Source organism: Bos mutus, chromosome 19 (genome assembly GCF_027580195.1).
Source record: "Bos mutus isolate GX-2022 chromosome 19, NWIPB_WYAK_1.1, whole genome shotgun sequence".
In the NCBI taxonomy this organism is placed as follows: Eukaryota; Metazoa; Chordata; class Mammalia; order Artiodactyla; family Bovidae; genus Bos; species Bos mutus.
Genome location: NC_091635.1, coordinates 14,729,380 through 14,749,744, shown reverse-complemented (window position 1 = coordinate 14,749,744; position 20,365 = coordinate 14,729,380). Strand labels below are relative to the sequence as shown.

At 48.4% G+C, this 20,365-nt stretch overlaps 2 protein-coding genes across 4 annotated transcripts; one reads left to right on the top strand and one right to left on the bottom strand.

The window, feature by feature from the left end:
- The first annotated feature begins 11,009 nt into the window (after positions 1–11,009).
- SLC25A35 (solute carrier family 25 member 35) lies at positions 11,010–14,973 on the top strand. The gene is given in 6 exon segments (XM_014477945.2): positions 11,010–11,853; positions 11,856–11,962; positions 13,045–13,110; positions 13,564–13,716; positions 14,069–14,203; positions 14,367–14,973. Coding segments are annotated over 6 exon segments (900 nt in total). The 5' UTR covers positions 11,010–11,588; the 3' UTR covers positions 14,541–14,973.
- Positions 14,948–16,388, bottom strand: RANGRF (RAN guanine nucleotide release factor). Of its 3 annotated transcripts, none has more exons than XM_014477946.2 (5): positions 16,164–16,388; positions 15,958–16,074; positions 15,617–15,752; positions 15,420–15,505; positions 14,948–15,216 (listed from the first exon to the last, which is right to left on the bottom strand). In XM_014477946.2, the coding sequence occupies exons 1-5, from the start codon at positions 16,238–16,240 to the stop codon at positions 15,093–15,095; spliced, it is 540 nt and encodes a 179-aa protein (XP_014333432.1). In that variant the 5' UTR covers positions 16,241–16,388; the 3' UTR covers positions 14,948–15,092. The 3 variants fall into 3 exon arrangements, with proteins under 3 accessions (XP_014333432.1, XP_005894886.1, XP_070245553.1); XM_005894824.3 differs by having other exon boundaries at positions 15,596–15,752; positions 16,164–16,386; XM_070389452.1 differs by lacking the exon at positions 15,420–15,505 and having other exon boundaries at positions 15,074–15,216; positions 15,596–15,752; positions 16,164–16,387.
- Positions 16,389–20,365: the final 3,977 nt, after the last annotated feature.

Genomic DNA, 20,365 nt, shown 5'->3' with positions numbered 1-20,365 from the left:
AGCGCCAAAGAATTGATGCTTTTGAACTGTGGTGTTGGAGAAGACTCTTGAGAGTCCCTTGGACTGCAAGGAGATCCAACCACTCCATCCTAAAGGAGATCAGTCCTGGGTGTTCATTGGAAGGACTGATGCTGAAGCTCAAACTCCCAATACTTTGGCTACCTCATGCAAAGAGTTGACTCATTGGAAAAGACTCTGATGCTGGGAGGGATTGGGGGCAGGAGGAGAAGGGGACGACAGAGGATGAGATGGCTGGATGGCATCACCGACATTACCCAGGACATGAGTCTGGGTAAGCTCCAGGAGTTGGTGATGGACAGGGAGGCCTGGTGTGCTGCAATTCCTGGGGTCACAAAGAGTCGGACACAACTGAGTGACTGAACTGAATTGAACTGAAGCCACACAGAGAGGCCAAAAAGAAAAATAGAAAACCCAAAAGCACTGGTTGTTAGCTACAAACGTGTTGGCACTTGGTATTACCTGAATTGCCCCAGGTCTGTGTGAGGATGTAAGCAGAAAAAGAGGAATTATGTGGGCTGGCCTACCTGTGGACTTTTACCTGGTCTTCCTGGCTTTCCTGAGCTTATTTCCTTGTCCTCTCTCTATCCTTTTCAGAGACCCACCTGGAGGCTTTTCACCTGCCCACCTGTTGGGGAGAGACTTCCCGTACTCCTGAAGGCAAGCCAGCGTGTTTTGGGAAACTCAAGTTCCCTGGAGCTACAATGAGGATGTAGCACTCGTGACAAACAGATTCCATTGGGTCCCCTGCTCAAAGCAGCCAGAAGGATGAAAAGTATGACTTATGCCCCAAAAGTCAAAGTGTTAGTCGCTTAGTCATGTCTGACTCTTTCCAGGCTCCTCTGTCCACGGAATTCTCTAGACAAGAATCCTGGAGTGGGTAGCCATTTCTTTCTCTAGGGGATCTTCCTGACCCAGGAATCAAACCTGGGTTTCCTGCATTGCAGGCAGATTCTTTACCTTCTGAGCCACCAGGGAAGCCCTCATCTCATTCCAAAAAGAAACTGAGTTCTGAAAAATCATGCTTTGTCATGTGTGCCACATTATTTTTGCACAAACACATTTTATGTATCGTACAAATGTTTTTGCAAAGGCACCGAAGGTTTTATTATGATGATAAATTCTTCCACAACAAGCAAAAGTTTTCTATTTTTCCATCTTCCAAAGGTGCCAGCATAGTTTCAATACTGTTTTCTGCCTTCTTCTAGCATTGCTTCATCACTATTTGCCATGTTACTACACAGTCTGTGTAACCGTATTTTTTCCTGGAATGTAATGTTGTACCAACTAGATTTTGCCATCCTGGTAACAACAGTAAAGTCTCCTGGGAAAATCTTCATTCCTCCACCCCACTCCATGTGGTTCCGGTGGGACAGCCAACACCAGCAGCCTCCTCCTGGCCACTGGAGTCAGATTCAATCAATTACAGGATTCCATTCCTCTGACCACAGAGACTGGCCCAGGAATGGGCTACTCACTCATGCCGGGACAGCCTCCTGCCCTAGATCTCTGAGAAAGGACAGCTTTCTTTCTTTCAAGGTCACAAAGCAGGAATACAAAGAGTCAGGAGCCATCTGCATCTTGGCCTCCCTTCTCCTGGCCAATAGTGGAAGAAAATGAAACTCACACAGGAGAGAAGCAGACAGAGGCAAGAGATGGAGAGGGCCTGCCAGCATCACTTAAGGCCCTTGCACTGCCCAGCTTCCAGAACCACTGAATTCTCTTTTGTGCTTAAGCTAGTTTGAGCTGGGTTTCTGTCACTTACTGCTGAAAGAATCTTAAATGCTTCAATTTATTCTTGAGTGCAGGGCATTTGGACAGCTTCCAGTTTTTGCCATTACAATGAATGCTGCAGTAAACATCTTTGTGAAAAACAAAAATACTTTCAATTTAAAAATGATTAAGGAACATCCCCAGGTGGCCTAGTGGTTGGCATTCCAGGCTTTCACTGCTGTGGCCAGGGTTCAATCCCCGATAGGGGAACTGAGGTTGTGCAAGCCGTGCAGCGAGGCCAAGAAATAAATGGAAATTAAAAAAAATAAAAATGAAACTTCAACGTGATTGGTCTTGATTTTGCCCAAAGATTCTTTTCTGGGAGGCTAGAGGAATCCTTAGATCTTTCTCTTTCACCCCTTTATTAAACCTCCACATCAGACGGCCTTGACCCTCCTTCAGTCCTCCTTACGTCACTCACCTGGCTGTTAAGAAAGGGTTCATGGAGGAGAGGCACTTAGACTATTCCTTAAAAATCAGGTAGAGTTTGGCCAGGCTAAGAGGCAAGGCATATGCATGCTAAATTGCTTCATATGGACTGTAGCCCGCTAAGCTCCTCTGTCCATGGGGATTCTCTAGGCAAGAATACTGGAGTGGGTTGCCATGCCCTCCTGCAGGGGATCTTGCAAGGCATGGGTGACCATTTGGGGAGATGGCGGAAGTACAGGCACAGTGAAGAGGGAAGTAGGCCTATCTGGAGAACCATGAAAGGGAATCTTAGCTGATATGGAAAAAGGGGTGTGGGGCAGGAGGAACACACAGAGGCCACCCTGCAGGCAACCAGACAGGCCTGAACAGGCACTGAGGCTTCTGATCAGGTAGGGGAGTGGACAGCAAGAGTTTTAATCAGTTCCCCACCCATTCCCCCCTCTTCTGGCACCAGCACCAAGTTTCCTTTTAGGGACCCACCCTTTCATCATTCTAGGTTCACACGGTACATTCTGGGGAAGTGTATGAACCAGAAGCAGCCAGTCAGCACGTTTCCTCTCCCCTAGCCACCGAGACTTGTTCAGGCATGAGCATGTGACACAAGCAGGGCCGAAGCATACTTTATGTAAAAAAAGTCCTTTCCAGGACTTTCCTGGTGGTCCAGTGGTTAAGATTCCTACTTTCAATGCAGGAGACCCATGTTCAATCCCTGGTTGGAGATGTTCTGCATACCATGCAGTGTGGCTTAAAAAAAAAAAAGTCCCTTCCAGTGGAGAGGAGCTCATGATGAAAGAAGTGTTGAGTTCCACTAGCCTCTGGTAGGGCCAGGACCAGTGGAATCCTTCATGGAGTACAAAACACCTGGGGCTTCTTTTCTGTCTAGAAGGCTAGTAGGGGTAGGTAGCCTGCCTGTGATGAGCCATTGGCCTGCTCTGGGAATCCCTACAGGTTCTCTTCTAGGCGAGAATGGAGGATTTTTACCTGCCACCAGGTGGAGTCTGAGCACTTCATGTGTGGGGCCTGGCAGCCGGTATGAATCGGTTGATATGTAGGCCACCCCAGGCAGAGGAGCAGAAGAGGCACAGCCGGGTGTCCTCCAGGCCTCTGTACCATCCACCCTCCTCTCTCTGAGGTTTCACCCCTTCTCTCATACCTGGAGCCATCTTTGTGCTTCCCCTCCTCCACTCCTCTCACATTTGTCTCAGGACATTCACACTCAGGGGGAAAAAAAAAGTCTATGATAAAACAGCGTGGTACTGGTGAAAAAACACACACACAGACCAGCGGAAATGGGCTAACACAAATAGTGACTGAATTTTTTTTTCAACTTTTTAAAAATTGAGGTGTTTTGAACTGATTCATTGGAAAAGACCCTGATGCTAGGAAAGATTGAAGGCAGGAAGAGAAGGGAACAACAGAGGATGAGTTGGTTGGATGGCATCACCAACTCAATGGACATGAGTCTGAGCAAGCTCCAGAAGTTGGTGATGGACAGGGAAGCCAAGCGTGCAGTAGTCCATGGGGTCGAAAAGAGTCAGACACAACTGTGCAACTGAACTAAACTGAAAAATTGAGGTATAGCTGATTTACCATATTAGTTTTGGGTGTACAACAGTGATTCAAAAATTTTTATAGGTTATATTCCATTTATAGTTATAAAATGTTGACTTTTTCCCTGAGTTAACTGATTTTTAAAATAATTTATTTTTTTATTTTTGGCTGTGCTGAGTCTTCGTTGCTACTTGGGCTTTTCTCTAGTTGCAGGGAGCAGGGGCTACTCTCTAGTTGCCACAGGTGAACTTCTCATTGCAGTGGCTTCTTGTGTTGTGCAACTCAGGTGTGCAGACTTGAGTAGTTGCAGCGGCACGTGGGCTCAGCAGTCGTGGTTCCCAGGCTCCAGAGCTCAGGTGCAGCAGTGGTGCTGTGTGGGCTCAGTTGCTCTGCAGCATGTGGGACGTTCCTGGATCTGGAATGGAACTCATGTCTCCGGCATTAGCAGAATTCTTTACCACTGAGCCACCAGAGAAGCCCTCAACTGATTTTTGACAACAGAAGCAAAGACAGTTCAGTGGAGATAGGCTACTGTTTCCAACAAAAGTTGTTGAAACAACTGATAGCCATATGTGAAAATGACACAGACCTTACCTCATTGACACTCAAAAAAGATCATAGACCTGAGTGTAAATCATAGACCTAAACTACAGAATTTCTAAAAGAAAATGTAGGAGATAATCTAGGCCACCTTAGGTTTGGCAGTAAGTTTTTAGTTACAACACCTAAAACATGATCCATGAAAGAAAAAAATTGATGTTAGACTTTATTATAATTAAAACCTTCTGCTCTATAAAAGATACTATTAAGAGAATGAAAAGACAAGTCATAGACTGGGAATAAATAGTCGAAAAACATATCTGATAAATGACTGTTATCCAAAATACACAAATAACTCAAACTCAACAACCAGAAAGCTAACCAATCCAATTAAAAACAGGGAAAAGATCTGAATAGACACCTCACTAAAGAATATAATATATACAAGGGTTTAAATTGCAAACAATAAGATAAATAAGTTTTGGGGATCTAATATACAAAATGTCAACTAAAATTAACAATACCGTATATAACATAGGTTATCAACAAGAACGACTGTAGAGCACAGGGAACTCTGCTCAATACTCTGTAATAACCTACATGGGAAAAAAAGAGTTTGGCAATTTCTTACAAAGCTAAACATAGTCTTACCAATCAATTCAGCAATCGTACTCCTAGGTATAAACTCAACTGATTTGAAAACAAATGTCTATATATAAAAAAAAAAATGCACACAAACATTTATAGCAACTTTATTCATCATCACCAAAAACTGGAAGCAATCAAGATGTCCTTCAACACATGAAAGGATAAACAAACTGTGGTACATTCATAAAATGGAATATTATTCAATAGTCAAATGTTATCAAGGCTTAAAAAGATATTGATGAAACTTAAATGCATATTGTTAAGTCAAAGAAGCCAGTCTGAAAAGGCTACATTCCTTTATGATTCCAACTATATAATATTCTGGAAAAGGCAGAACTCCAGAGACCATAAACAGACCAGTAGTTGCCAGGGATGGTTGAACAGGTGAAATACAGAGGATTTTCTTTGGTGGGGGTTGAGGGGGGCGGTGATGAGAATATTTTGTATAATACTATTGATATAATGCATTTGTCAAAAGCCTTAAAGCTTACAGAACAAGTTAATACATGCACTCCCGCTGAGAGTCTAGAAGTAATGGCACTGTAATGGCATCAAGCACAGCCAGTGCTCAGATTTTAGTTTCTAATACTATTCCTCAATAACACAAACTAGGGCTCCTTGGACAAATAGCTGACACTAGGACCAGGGCAGAAAATACACAAAATGAGCCTGGAGCATCTTACATTGCCAAAAAGTAAAGAAACAAAATTTGTAAAAGAAGTTTTTAAAGCCTTTTTTCAATTTGTTACAGTACTGTTTCTGTTTTATGTTTTTGGCTGTCAGGCATCTGGGATCTTAGTTCTCCAACCGGGAATCAATGCAGCACCCTCTGCATTGGAAGGTGAAGTCTTAACCACTGGACGGATAAGGACTTCCCTGACCGTCCAGTGGTTAGGACTCTGCACCTCCACTACTGTGGCCAGGGTTTGATCCCTGGTGGGGGAAAGATCTCAAAGCCGAATCCAGCTCACAAAATAAATAGTTTGATTTAAAAAAGATTTGATGAGGATATGTCAAGAAAACATAGAAATCAGGAATGCCCTGGCAATCCAGTGGTTAGTATTCTGTCACTCCCACTGCTGAGGGCTCAGGCCAATCCCTGGTCAGGGAACTAACATCCCACAAGCTGGGCAGCGTGGCCAAAAAAATAAAGAAAACATAGAAATCTAGTAAAAGAGTTCTCAAAGGCCAAAGTTAGAACATTATAAACAACAAAATAAATTATATTGGATTATAACTCAAAGTATAAAATAAATATCCATGATTCCATAGATAGAAATAAATAGTTGAATAAATAAATAAATGGGGCAAACAAATCTCCCATGTGGAATTCCAAATAATTTATATAGATTTTTCTCCCTCAAGAAAGTGGAGTCTAACTCTCCATTCCTTAAATGTAGGCTGTATGTAGTGATTTCCTTCCAAAGAATGCACTGTGGAAAGGAGGGGAAAATTCTAATAAATTTTCTACAGAGAAACCTGACAGACACTACTTCAGCCTGGTGATCAAGGTCAATATCAACAGTGATGTCATTTTGACAGCCAGTATGTATGCGGTAGCACCTTTGACATAATGTGTTGAATGACTGTTGCCTGTGTGGTCTGCCTCCCCGAAACCCACAACCTCACTCCAGTCATGATAAAAGAAAAAAAAAAAAAAAACAATAGAAGGACATTCTACAAAATACCTAGCCAGTACTTCTCAAAACTGCCCAGGTCATCAAAAACAAGGAGAGTCAGAGAAACCATGACAGCCAAGAAGAGCCTGAGAAGAAAGCACAAGTGAATGCAATTCCTGAATGGAATCTTAAAACAGAAAAAAACTTCATAGAAAAATGAAAGAAATCTGGAAAAGTATGGATGTCAATAATGCATTAATAATTGTTCATTAGTTGTAACAATATCAATATATCATATTGAAACCATTTACCTCAGATTGGGACTCAGACTCAGCCAAAACCAAGTCTGGGACTTGAACCCACAATCTTTTAATTAGAATCACTCACCTGATGTCTGGACTCACTGAGGTTCAGGTTCTTTGTGTCTCAGTGCAGAGGAAATTCAGGGAGAAGCAAAGTGATAGGCAAGTAGATTTATGGTGGGAGATGCTTCTGGGCAGCTGGGAAACTCTGCCCCCGGGGATTGAATGGGCTACAATTCTATAATGAAAAAGGGGGAGGGGAAAAGACTGACTTCTTCAAGAAGACATAGATGCAGACATGCATCACTAGCTCCTCCTTCATATTAGGCAGGAAAGTGTCTGACCCTCTGAGGTCAAACTAGGATTACTGCATTTAGTAGAAGGGTGGTGACATTTTTCTCCCATCTAATGGCCTTGTGGTTTTGTTTATGGTTTTATAGTTAAGTAAGCCTGCTTCATTGAACAATGTTCCAATAACTTTCTTGAGTGATCATTAACTTACAGTGGTCTCCCAAAGTTTTCTAGGTTTCCTTCTCTGTCTATAGTCCCCTACTGGGATGTCTACAACTACCTGTGTAACTACCCTATTCTATTCCCATCAATATTAATGTAAGATATTAATAATGAAGGAAATGGTTTTTTCAGTAGTCATGTATGGATGTGAGAGTTGGACTGTGAAGAAAGCTGAGCGCCAAAGAGCTGATGCTTTTGAACTGGGGTGTTGGAGAAGACTCTTGAGAGTCCCTTGGACAGCAAGGAGATCCAACCAGTCCATCCTAAAGGAAATCAGTCCTGAATATTCATGGGAAGGACTGATGCTGAAGTTGAAACTCCAATACTTTGGCTACCTGATATGAAGAACTGACTCATTTGAAAAGAGCCTGATGCTGGGAAAGACTGAAGGCAGGAGGAGAAGGGGACAACAGAGCATGAGATGGTTGGTTGGCACCACTGACTCGATGGATATGAGTTTGAGTAAATTCAGGGAGTTGGTTATGGACAGGGAGCCTGACGTGCTGCAGTCCATGGGGTCACAAAAAGTCGGACATGACTGAGCGACTGAACTGAACTGAATGAAGGAAATTGGATGTGGGAAGTCTCATAGTGTCTTTATAATTTTTCTATAAATCTAAAACTGTTCTAAAAATTAAGATTGTTTTAAAAATAATAACACTTTAAAAGTTGTTTATCTGTAGGATGTCTGGATATTACAAATGAAAGGCTTCAGCCAGTAATTCTAAAACTTTAGCACATATCAAAATATCTTAGTGGGTTTGTTAAGCGTCTCATCAGGCCCCATCTTCAGCACCAGAGATCTAGTGTGGGACTAGAGAATCTGCATTGCTATGAAGTCCCCCGGGGCTTCCCTGGTGGCTCAGGGGTAAAGAACCCGCCTGAAGGAAACACAGGACATGCGGGTTCCATTCCTGGGCCAGAAAGATCCCCTAGAGGAGGAAATGGTAACCCACTCCAGTATTCTTGCCTGGAGAATCCCATGGACAGAGGAACCTGGTGGGCTACATATAGTCCGTGGAGTCACGAAGAGTTGGACACGACATCACACACACACATGAAGTCCCCAGGTGCTGCTGCTGTTGTTCCAACGACTGTACTTTGAGAACCACTGGTATAAACTCAAAAACTAAAACAATGATGAGCTCTCATCCTACAAGCAAATAGGGTAGGGGTCCCGGAGAGAGAGAATCCCACATGGCTTTCTTGACAAGAGAAGCCATTTTGTGAACCAAGCCTGGCTATAATGTTTACCCTAGAACAGATCTCAGTAATTAAAATCATAGAGGAACAAAAGAATGCATGAACAGAGTAAAAGCATTTAGAAGCAACAGTTCAGTGACAAAACAAGAGTCCTGGGTCCTCCTCTTTTGAACTGTGGTGTTAGAAAAGACTTTTGAGACCCCTTGGACCACAAGGAGGTCAAATCAGTCAATTCTAAAGGAAATCAGTCCTGAATATTCATTGAAGGACTGATGCTGAAGCTGAAGCTCCAATACTTTGGCCACCTGATGCAAAGAACTGACTCATTGGAAAAGACCCTGATGCTGGGAAAGATAGAAAGCAGGAGGAAAAGGGGACAACAGAGGATGAGATGGTTGGATGGCATCACTGACTCGATGGACATGAGTTTGAGCAAGCTCTGGGAGTTGGTGATGGACAGGGAAGCCTGGTGTGCTGCAGTCCATGGGGCCGCAAAGAGTTGGACACGACTGAGCTGATCGACTGAAGTGAATTGAACTGAGGTCCTCCTCAAGGGATATACATAACAATCTGATCTTTGAGTTGTTCTAGGGGAACAAAGGCCCCCCCACACAGGTGGGGAATGGTAATTTCTGGCTAAAACCTGCGGACAGGTGGGAACCTAAGGAATGATGATGTTAACCTTCTTCTGTCGTTTGTGATTTCAATGAAAGCTTGGACTTTTGCCCCTATTCTGTGCAGGATTCTCTTCTGTTCAAGCCCCGTCATGTATAAGCAAACCCCAGCCAAACCTCTTCGTGAATATGCACATACTGTTAGCTTCAAATTTTCCTAATTTTGCTGTTCAGGAAACACTGCTTTGGGAAATATTGCCGGTATTCTCCTTACTTACAAGTCTTCCTTCTCTCACACTTTAGCTTGGTTGTATCTTTTGACTCGACACTCACTGAGACGAATCCAGTTTTTCAGGTGATAATCCCAGCCAGCAGGGGGAGGCATTTGTGGAGCGTTCCTTGGACATTTTCAGGGGACCCTTTTCAGACCCTCTCTTGAGAACCCCCATTATCTGCTCCACACCTCCTACCTGATTCAAAATCTGTGATTTAGCAGTAAACTGGTGAGAAAAGACTCAGACTCAGCTCCCCAGCCCTGGGAGTGTTCAAGAACTCCCATTGTAGTGGAGGAATCAGAGTAAACAATTGCTAATCAAATCAGAAACAAAGGTTTCTCACTTACTTGAGCAACAAAGCAGGATGGAAGTGGCTAAAAAGCTTCAAGTATCAGGAGAGATGAAGCTCAAGTTGAAGAGTGACTTGGAGGTTACCAGGATAAGGGTTAGCAGTAGCAGCAGCAGCAGGATAAGGGTGCCGTGGGAACAGGATATGCAAGGGCACAAGGAGACTAATTGAGCATATAGAGAAAATCAAACACTTTCACTCAGGCATACGCAACACATAATTATCATTCCCATTTTACAAAGAAAGCTCTGAGATGTTAAGTGACTTGCCTAAGGCCATCCAGCTGGTAAGCAGGAAGACCCAAACTGACCTCAAAAGATTCTCTAGGTCAGTTGTGCCCCCTAACTCCTTCTCCCACCCCAGAAGACATCCCTTGTTCTCCTGCTATCTTTCTCCAAAGCCTTGCCCCTCTTTTCTCAGAAGTCCTTGCATAATTAACCATTACCAGGCTCATGAACAAGGACAGGAGTCCAGAGTCTCAAGACCTTTTCCACCACTTGCTGGCCTTGTATAACCTAGGCTCAGGGATCAAAATCCCACCCTACTCAGCCTGCCTGTCCTTCTCCTCTGGGTTGCTGTGAGGATCAAAAGAGTGTAAGGATGTGACTGTTCCCTGCGATCCTTCAGGACCCCTTCCTCTGCACCCGCAGGCACCACATCCCCGCCCTGGAACCTATTATGCAAACATTTTACTCAGTCTAAGGATATCTGTTCAGTCCAGGGGCGAGTTCTCCTGACGTCGATCCGAGGAGTGGATATACAGTTTGGCAACCCCACCCGGCGACGACCCGGAATAGAAGAAGAAGGGGAGCCCTAGGTTCGCAAAAGGAGCAGCCCCAAACAGGCCGATGAACTGCTGTCTCCGCACTCGGCTTCTGCGCCTGTCCAGTGACCCAGGGTCCAACCTCTCCTCCTCCCTACCAGTGATTAAAAAAAACAAAAACAAAAAAATCTGCTCCTGGGGGACCCCTCCCAGCACTCCGAGTCGACAGCCCAGGTACCGGTGCCGGGGTGTGGAGAGTTAACTCCAACCGCTTCTCTGCAGATTCCGGGGGCCGGGTCGCCTGGAGCACCTCCCATTGGCCGTCGAGCCGGCTCGGCGTTGATTGGCTGCGGCTCTCGGCTACGCCTCTCCAAGGCTCCTCATTGGGCGCTGCTCTCCAGTGATGCGAGTGCGGTGGCCAGGCTTCTGTAGGCTACCCGGGGTGAAGCTGCTGAGGGCTCCGGCAGATGCCTGGGGGCGCTCCTCGAGTCTTGACTTCCTTCCCCGATTCAGACCTCGCTGCTGTCCCGGGGACGCTACCAGATCTTCTCCTGGTCCTCTCCTTCCTTCATCTGCTGATTTTCTTTTCCCTTCCTCCCCCGCACGCGTCTCCCAACTCCGCTTTTCTTTCCCCTACTCCCGGCCCCCGTGTCTGGCCATCCTAAGTAAGCATCCCACTTGCTGTCCTCTTGACTTCTGTCCCTCCTTGACCTCAAATCCCTTAATTAACAAGTCCCTGTCATAGCCTTCTCGCCAGACTCTCCTAAACTCATATTTCTCTCTACCATCTTCTGACTCCCAAATTCCAGCTAACCCTTGACCTCTTGACATCTGACCCTGACACTCTATAGATTCCAGACCTCTAAATTTCTACCTCCCTGCAGCCTGGACCGCTGGAACTGAGGCTCTCCCCAGGATATTCTGACCTCAATTCTGAAGTTAATTTTAACTTTCTTACCCCTGGGCCAGTTCCTGCTACTGCTGTCCCGCCATGGACTTCTTGATGAGCGGCCTGGCAGCCTGCGGGGCCTGTTTGTTCACCAATCCCCTGGAGGTGGTGAAGACCAGGATGCAGCTGCAGGGAGAACTGCGGGCCCCCGGCACCTACCAACGGCACTACCGAAACGTCTTCCATGCCTTCATCACCATCGGCAAGGTGGACGGCTTGGCAGCCCTGCAGAGGGGCCTGGCCCCTGCCCTCTTATACCAGTTTCTGATGAACGGCATCCGGCTGGGCACCTACGGGCTGGCAGAAGCTGGGGCTACCTGCATACGGCTGAAGGCACGCTCAACCCTGTTCGCAGCGCCGCAGCTGGGGCCTTGGCTGGGGTCATGGGAGCCTACTTGGGGAGCCCCATTTACATGGTGAGAAGAAGGGTCTTGCCTGGGGCCTTCCAGGAAGATCCTTGGTGCAGGGTGGGTGCCTGGGCCTTCACTGAGGTTGGAAGTGGATTTGTGTAGGGGAAGATGAGCAGTTTGATTAATATACTTCAGCGGGTCTGGGGATTGGGGGAGGTCCTGGGCATCACAGAATTACCATCCTGTAGTCTGCCTCTGAGTTATCTGGTATAGGTGAAGGGTCAGGAGCCTGAGGCCCAGAAAAGGAAATGACTAGCTCAAGGTCACACAGCTGCTTATTGCTAGGACCAATCCAGTCCTTGCTTGGCTTCTTTGGTGGCTCGGTGGTAAAGAATTCACCTCCAATGCAGGAGATGTGAGTTTGATCTTCCCGTGGGTTGGAAAGATCCCCCGGTGAAGGAAATGGCGACCCACTCCAGTATTCTTGCCTGGGAAATCCCATGGACAGAGAAGCCTGGCGGGCTATAGTCCATGGGGTTGCAAAAGAATCAGACACTACTGAGTGACTAAATAAGAACAAGGCCCTGCTTAGCTCTCTTTCTGTAAAGACACTGTGAGGCAGTGAGGTCTGTAGAAGGAAAGGTAATCTGGTTTCCCTCCCAGGTTATGAGATTCAGGGACAGTGATCTCTCCAAAGCCAGCTGGAGGCCAGAGAGCAAGTTTTGCAGAGGACCCCTCACAACCTGCCCCAGAGTCTGATGTTGGAGCCTGGTCATGGTAGTAGCTGAAGATTCTGTCTGCCAGTCTGAGAATAGGAGGTGGCATGAGAGGCTGGACACCAGGTCTCGCCTAATGTGAACATTCTTAGGAAATGTTGCCATTTTCCACCCCCCACCCCTACCCCAAGGGAGGGAGGATGTAGAGGGGGTGGGGTGCCTCACAGTGCTAGGAGATCCATCCCCTGGGATTGGAGCCAAGGAACACAGTCTCATGACCAATTTGTTAAGTAGGAACAACAATAATTATCAGATTAGAAGGATATTGATTGCTGAACACCCTAGAGAAAGTGTGAGGGGGTCAGGCATTTGGGTTTCTGAGGTGGGAGGCTGACCTCTGAGCCATAGGCTGTAATACTCTGTCTTCCCCAGGTGAAGACACACCTACAAGCACAGGCAGCCACAGAAATCGCTGTGGGGCACCAGTATAATCATCAGGTGAGGGTTTTCCAACCCCTGGCTTGAGTCCCTGCCCATTCTCTCCCTTCTTCCCCCAGCTTTCTGCCTGTACCCAGCAGCTCCAACCCAGCCACAGATCTGCTCCGCCCATCAGTTCAGCCCTACTCCACCCCTGGAATCCACCCAAACCCTCTTTCCCATATGTTCCCAGTTCCTCTAGTCTTCTGCACCTGTTTCTCCTGCCCCATCCTCCTGACCTGCTAATGTCCTCACTTGCATACACCCTGTCCTGTTCTGGGGTGGTGAGGGAGAGAAGGATAGGTTCGTCGATAACTGAGGGCCACATTCATGCTCGAAGCCTACATAGAACTGGTTGTCTAGACATTGGGGTGCCTGTGATGGACCCCTCCTTGTCACTGTTAGGAGGTAGCAGCCCCTGATGCTTGGGTGACTGAACCCTGCCCCCATGGTCTTTCCCCCGGCCCCCACCAGGGCATGTTTCAGGCACTAACCAAGATTGGCCAGAAACATGGTCTGGTGGGGTTGTGGCGTGGGGCCCTGGGCGGCCTGCCGCGAGTTATCGTCGGTTCCTCCACCCAGCTGTGCACCTTCTCCTCCACCAAGGACCTCATGACCCAGTGGGAGGTACTGCCTGGGGAAGGGGTGGGGCCACCCTGGGAATGTGGGCTGGGGAGCGGGGGGCAAGCTGAAGCGGGCTCAGTTTGAAGTGGGACAGTGCCAACGTTCAATGTGAGGGGGTAGCAGGTAGTCTTGGGGGGTCACTGTCTCTTTCTAACCTTCCCACAGTTCTCTTGTGCCTTCCACCCAGGTGTGCCTGAGTCCTCAGTGCCTTGCACTCTTGCTCCTTCAGTGTTATCACCGGTGGAGTGGAAGCTCCCTGAGTTACCGGCTCTCTCCTGTATCCCCAGTGCAGGGCCTGGCCTTTCTGTGGGGTTGAACGATTGGCTGACAGAGTTCTCCCTCCCTCCCCCATTAGATATTTCCACCCCAGAGCTGGAAGGTGGCTCTGGCGGCCGCCATGGTGAGTGGCATTGCGGTGGTCCTGGCCATGACACCCTTTGACGTGGTCAGCACCAGGCTGTACAACCAGCCCACAGATGCTCAGGGCAAGGTAAGGGAGTGCCCTGGGGTGTGGGCAGGCAGGGAAAGCTGGGGGATGGGAGAAAGCAGATTGTGGGTGGAGGTAGGAACCCTAAAATGCAGCCTACTGAGGTGAGGCTCCTGGTGGGTTCTGACAAACTCCTTCTCTCTGCTTTTCCTCTCCCACCTCTCAGGGCCTCATGTACAGGGGGTTACTGGATGCTCTGCTGCAGACGGCTCGGACAGAGGGCATTTTTGGCATGTATAAGGGAATAGGTGCCTCCTACTTCCGCCTTGGCCCTCACACCATCCTTTCCCTCTTCTTCTGGGACCAGCTGCGCATGGTCTACTACACGTACACCAAATAACGACAGCCGCTCTTCCCCACTCCAGCAAATCAGCACTCCTTGGACTCTTCCGACTCCATTTTTTATTACCGGGAGACTTCTGACCAGATGACCTTTCATCCATCCGAGGGGGACCGCCAACACCACTCCCCATCTGATTTCTCAGGATTGAATCACTACAAGGGATAGTTTCCCTCCCTTTCTTGGGTGTTGCTTTAAACCTTCCCTGCCTGTACTCCTTCACATTTCACACCGCTGTCTCAGGGCTGAACCTGTCACTCCAAAGTGTGTTTCCTCCCTTTCTCCACTGCCGGCCTTGGGTCCCTTCTGATCCCATGTATAACTTTAACTTCACCCGTCCAAGACCAAAGGGAATTGGGGGGACCCAGGTGTTCTGTTAGATTTCAAAGGCACAGAGATTATATTGGTTATAAAGCAAGTTTATTTCTGCAGAGAGGAGGTGTCTTGTGTTTATGCACTGGAAAGGAATTGGGGAATGTATCCAACCCTTTGTTCCCCTTGCAGAACAGAAGCCCCAGGTCTTCAGAAGCATTATGCAGCATTTCAGCATCCTTACTGGGGACCAAAGATGTTGGGATCGTGAAGGGTCAGACTGGTCACAAGCTGTTCAAAGTCGCCCAGGCTCCAGGGAGGAATTGACAGATTTTCCGGGCCAAGAGATGACCTATTCTCAGGGCTTGGGGGTGGGGAACAGATAGAGAACATCATCTAGGCCTTGAAGCTCCCATTTCCCCAGAAGACCTGGTTATCTGTGACCCCAAACTCGTGGCCCACTCCCACTTCCTTGGAGGCCCCACCAGCCAGTCTCCCTACTCTGCCCCTCCAAGCCTAATTCCCCTGGGGACCCAATCATTATCCACGTGCTCTTTCTATCCTTACGGGGGCTGATTGAAGGTGAGAAGGAGATCAGTCTGGTACTGGGGCAGCCGCAGCAAAGCCTGATGCAGTGTCACATACTTGGCTACCTAAAGGGATCAGAGTCCGGATGCTTACCTGATTCCCCAGTGCCACCCCCTTAACCCCTCCAGGACGTCTCACACTTCTCTGACCCTCACCTGCTGATTTTCTTTAGCTACCTGCTGTTGGCCAGAGAGGATCCAGGCTTCTTGACAGCAGCCCCTCAGGGCCAGGTTCTCCAAAACGAGGGGCTGCACAGTCTCCACTTGCACAGCCCTAGCCTCTTGCACCCCGCCAACATCTTCAAAGTGATACCTGGGGTTGAGGGAGCAGGGTCAGGGAGGGGCATTTGTTACTGCCCCTTTCAAGTATCTGTTAAATCCTAAGCTGCTCTCGCTTCCAGTGATAACATGTTGCCCTTGGAGTTCTCATTGCCCTGATTAACCGTCCAGCCACAGGCCCCGCCCACTCCTTCGGCTCCGGCCCTCCCATTGGCCAGCCGCGGGCCCGCCTCCCTCACCGGGCAGCCTCCTCGCCCTGCACGTGGGCCTGCAGCTCCAGAAGTTCGACTATCAGGCTCTGGTCTGTCACGCGATGGCAGAAAACTTCTTGATGGTCCGGGACCGGTCGGAGGTCGCTGGAGAGAGGCGAGGTAGACCCTTGTTGACCCCGGTTTCTTCCCGCAACCCACCTGGTCAAATTCCTTTGGTGCCTGGGCCGTCTCACCTTACGTCAATGGCCCCCGGAGGGAGAGTGGCGGAGAAGGCGCCCCCGAACAGTGGATAGTCTCGCGTGGGCTCCATGGGCCTGAGACTAGAGTATAGGCATTAGAGATTTAAAAGAAACTCACATGGGGCCACGTGCCATCACTTCCCTGCGTTTCTTTGCAGCCGTAGCCACCTCTAGGTCGCCCTTGGCTTCCGACTCTTTAAGATTTGGCCCCGCCCCGCGGTCGCGCTGGCCAATTGGCGCCCGCGCCTTGGGGGCGTTGCCCCAGCGGAGCTGCTCCCGGAAGCCAAGCTCTGGGGAGGGCGCGGGGCGGGACCGCGGGGTCCGCTAGGAGCTAAGACCTCGGTTTAGGACTTGTGACGCCCACTTGGTCACTAGCCCGCGCCCATCGGCCTCCTCGTTTTAAAGGGGTCGCGCTTTCTAAGAATGTCGCTTGAGAACCTCCTTAGGGGCCATTACTCATCCAAAGGACCGACGTCTTTGTGGGGTCTCCTGAGGTATGTAGAGGGGGGATAGTTTCAGGGTCTCCCCATATCACTCTCGGGGCCTCTTGACAGGGAACGGACTGCCAACCAGATCGCTAATTCCCGGATGCAGGGAATTAGGGAAACAATGGGGCCAGGTGTTGGGGGACCGGGTTAGGATTCAGGCCTCACGCCTTCCTGAAAGCAAGACCCAACCTGGGGATTATATATCTAATCCTCTCATATCTTCCCTTGGGAGCTGAGGTGAGGCGAAGGGATGGAGGTGTGGGGAGGAGGCGGTCCCCACCCCTCATACACAGACACACCTGGACGGAAGCACGGAATAAACTGTTGTTTTTCTTTTATAGATTTTTGGAGTGTTCCTAAAATTTCAGCTCAGGTGTAGCCTCCCAGCTAATTGCTTCATTCACCTTTGAGCCCCAGCACCTGGCAGAGTGTTTAGAGCATAACAGACATGTATTGTTGAGTGATTGAATAAACCCAAGAGGGTGAATTTTGGGACCCAGGGGACCACCCATACCCTCAGGGGCTCTAGATGTCATCTACTTGCCACCCAAAAACTGAGCTAGAGTATTCTCATCCTGAGGCCATCCCACCCACTAGGTTCCAAGTGCCATGCATCATACTTCTGGACCCTAATAATTTTGTAACACTGAGGCCAAGGGGTACATATTCTTTGATTCCCTCATCTTACCAGGCCTTAAGCAAAGGGCTGGATATACAAAGGCTATCTAGGACCCAGCCCTTACCCAACCAGAAATTTACAAAGAACAGTGGAGCACACTTTGAGCCTTTTTTTTTAATTTTTACTTATTTATTTGGCAGTGCTGGGTCTTAGTTGTGGCATGCAGGATCTTTAGTTGTGGCATGTGGAATCTATTGACAGTTCCCTGATCCAGGATCAAACCTGGGATCCCTGCATTGGGAACTTGGAATCTTATCCACTGGACCACCAGGGAAGATCCCTTGAGTCTTTTTTTTTTAAAAGATTTGTTTGGTTTTTGCTGTCCTGGGTCTTTGTTGCTGCCTGCGGGCTTTCTCGTTGCTCAGCATAGGCTCCAGGCATGTGAGCTCTAGTAGTTGCAGCCCCCAGGCTCTAGAATGCAGGCTTAGTAGTTGTGGCACGCCAGTGTGGTTGCTCTGAGGCACGTGGGAACTTCTGGGACTAGGAACCGAACCCAGGTCCCCTGCATTGGCAAGTGGATTCTTAACTACTGGACCACCAGGGAAGCCCCACCTTGAGTCTTTAAAGTTGCCTCAGAATTCACTAGGTCATGTTAAGGGTATTCTAGCCAAGGCGAACATCAGGAGCAAAGACTTGGAAATGAGAGGGCATGTTTTGGGGAATGTGAGCATATCAGCTTGGCAAGGGTGCCGTGGCAGGGAGCTTTGAGCCTGGAGAGTTGGTCACGTGCAAGGTGTTTATAGAACATGCTAAGGAGCGTGGACTCCTCACTTATGACAACCAGCATCAGACCTCTCTCTGAGCCTCATCAACTAAAACATTGTTAGGATTAAAGGCAGTATGGATATAGTTGAATCTAAATCTGTTTCAGGCAAAGAGAGTGGACTGTTTGATCCAGGAGGAATTAGAAAGAGGGAGGGGTGTGTCACAGAAGCCTGAGGAAGAGGAGCAGTCCGGACAAGGGGAACGAAGGAAACCAAGCCACAGGGTCAACCCTGCTGCCTCCCTCAGCATCTCTCTGTCCCTCCCTCCCCACTTCTACTGGCTTGCCCTCTGCCCTGTCCTCCCTGCTAGAGGCAATACTGGCTCTGGCTGCTTTGCAAGCAGTCAAGCAGATAGGGAGTCCTTGGAAAGGGACCTGCAAGGACATAGAAGTTAACAGGGCCCCAGCACCGGGCACAAGGGGTGAGGGCCTATTCATGGGCCAGGAAGAGGTGAGACTAGACTACAGAGACTGAGGAAAATACCCCCAACTTCCTTGTTTTGGATCTATGGCATGTCAGGTGTCATGCTCTGCTATGACATGCTGGGGAGGCCTGGCCCTCCACAGTTCCGGAGCTCTGGGGGCACAGGTTAGGTGGGCTCTTCCACATGGTAGGAAGCGGTTCTCCAGGAAGTGACAGAGGTGCAGGGCTGGACGTCCTCTGGGAGTGGGGTGGAAGGAAGCCCTAACTTGGCAAGTTCCTGCTCTTGACTCTCCCTTACCCTTCACCTTTTTTCCTCTGTGTCTGTCACTAATGGGCTCCCCAACAGCTGATTCTTTCTACATGTTCAAGTTCAAACTTCCCAAGAGGCTGGATCTAATTAGGTCAGTTTTTTGCCATCCAATTTGAAAGTACCTCTTTGACCAGCTGTCCTGCCTGGCCATTTCCCAGGCCAATACCCAGACACAAATAAGATCTCTTCTTTGTCCATCTGGCTGTGACTAGGATGACCAGTATCATGGGAGAGATCTCTTTAGGCCACTTTTCTCAAGAGGGTGTGAACATATGTCCAGCTCCTGGCTCACCTGTTGAAGTAGGCCTGCAACTGATTGATTCTGTACCCCTGGGACATTCCTTCTTCCAGCGCTCTGAATGCATTTGATGCAGTTTTTTATTTTGGGCTCACGTGTCCCCAGGCTCCCACCCCATCACCTTTGGGGCCACCAAGAGGTGGAAGTGATGGACTCATATCAGAGAGGTGACTCAACACCCAAAGTCAAGCATCCCTTTAGAGTAAGGGCAATGTATATTTCTACCAAGCAGGGGTTTTTAGTGTTTTTGCTTCCATGCACCTCTTTGACAGTTTGGTGAAGCCCTTGGAGCCCTACTCATAATAATGTTTTTATTATAATTTTTAAAATATTTGGCTGCAACACTCAGGATCTTTGATCTTTGTTTCAGCACATGGGATCTTTAGTTGGAGCAAGCAGGATCTAGTTCCCTGACCAGGGATCAAACCCAGGCCCCCTGTGTTGGGAGTGCGGAGTCTTAGCCACTGGACCATCAAGGAAGTTCCAAATTGGCATATAATTTAGCCTTTTCATCTGCTTTGTTCTGCCAGAGCCATTTCCTTGTCACCTTCCCCAGATGTGGTGTTTGGGAGTGGGGAGGGCTGTCTGTACTACTTAGGGAAACGATCTAGGAGTGAGAGGAGTTCGCCTTGCTGTGAAGACAGGGTCAGCAGAGCTAGGACTCAGTGGTAAGGAGAACAGGATGACTCCCTAGTCCCTTCTGTTGCCCTGGATACCTTCCCAGGGGCATCCCAGGATGCTCCAGTGACATAGGCAGTGGGAAGCCAGTTGATTAGGCTGTGAGGTTAGTGATGCCATTCCTTCTCAGCCTCCTCTTTTTCTGCCAGTCCCTTCAATGTTCCCAGGCTCTCCTCACTGCTCCCAAATAACCTTCCCCACACATAGACCAGTGCCTCCCAAACCTTCATCTCCATCTCTATCCCAGATCTCTTGTTGTTGTTGTTTTGGCTGTGCCACCCATGTGGCATGCAGGATCTTAGTTCCCTGACCAGGGGTCAAACCCACGCCCCCTGCAGTGGAAACATGTGTCCCCCTGACACCTCAAACTCAACAGTCCTAAGCAAAGCACATCATTTTCCTCCCATGCATGCACCATCTTCATCTATAGTTAATGAAGTTATTGCCTACCCAGTGGTCCAAGCGAAGAATCTGCACTTCATCATCAACTGCCCTATCTTTCCTTCACATCTAGTTCCTGGTGATTCTACCCACCACCACCACCCTAGTCCTGACC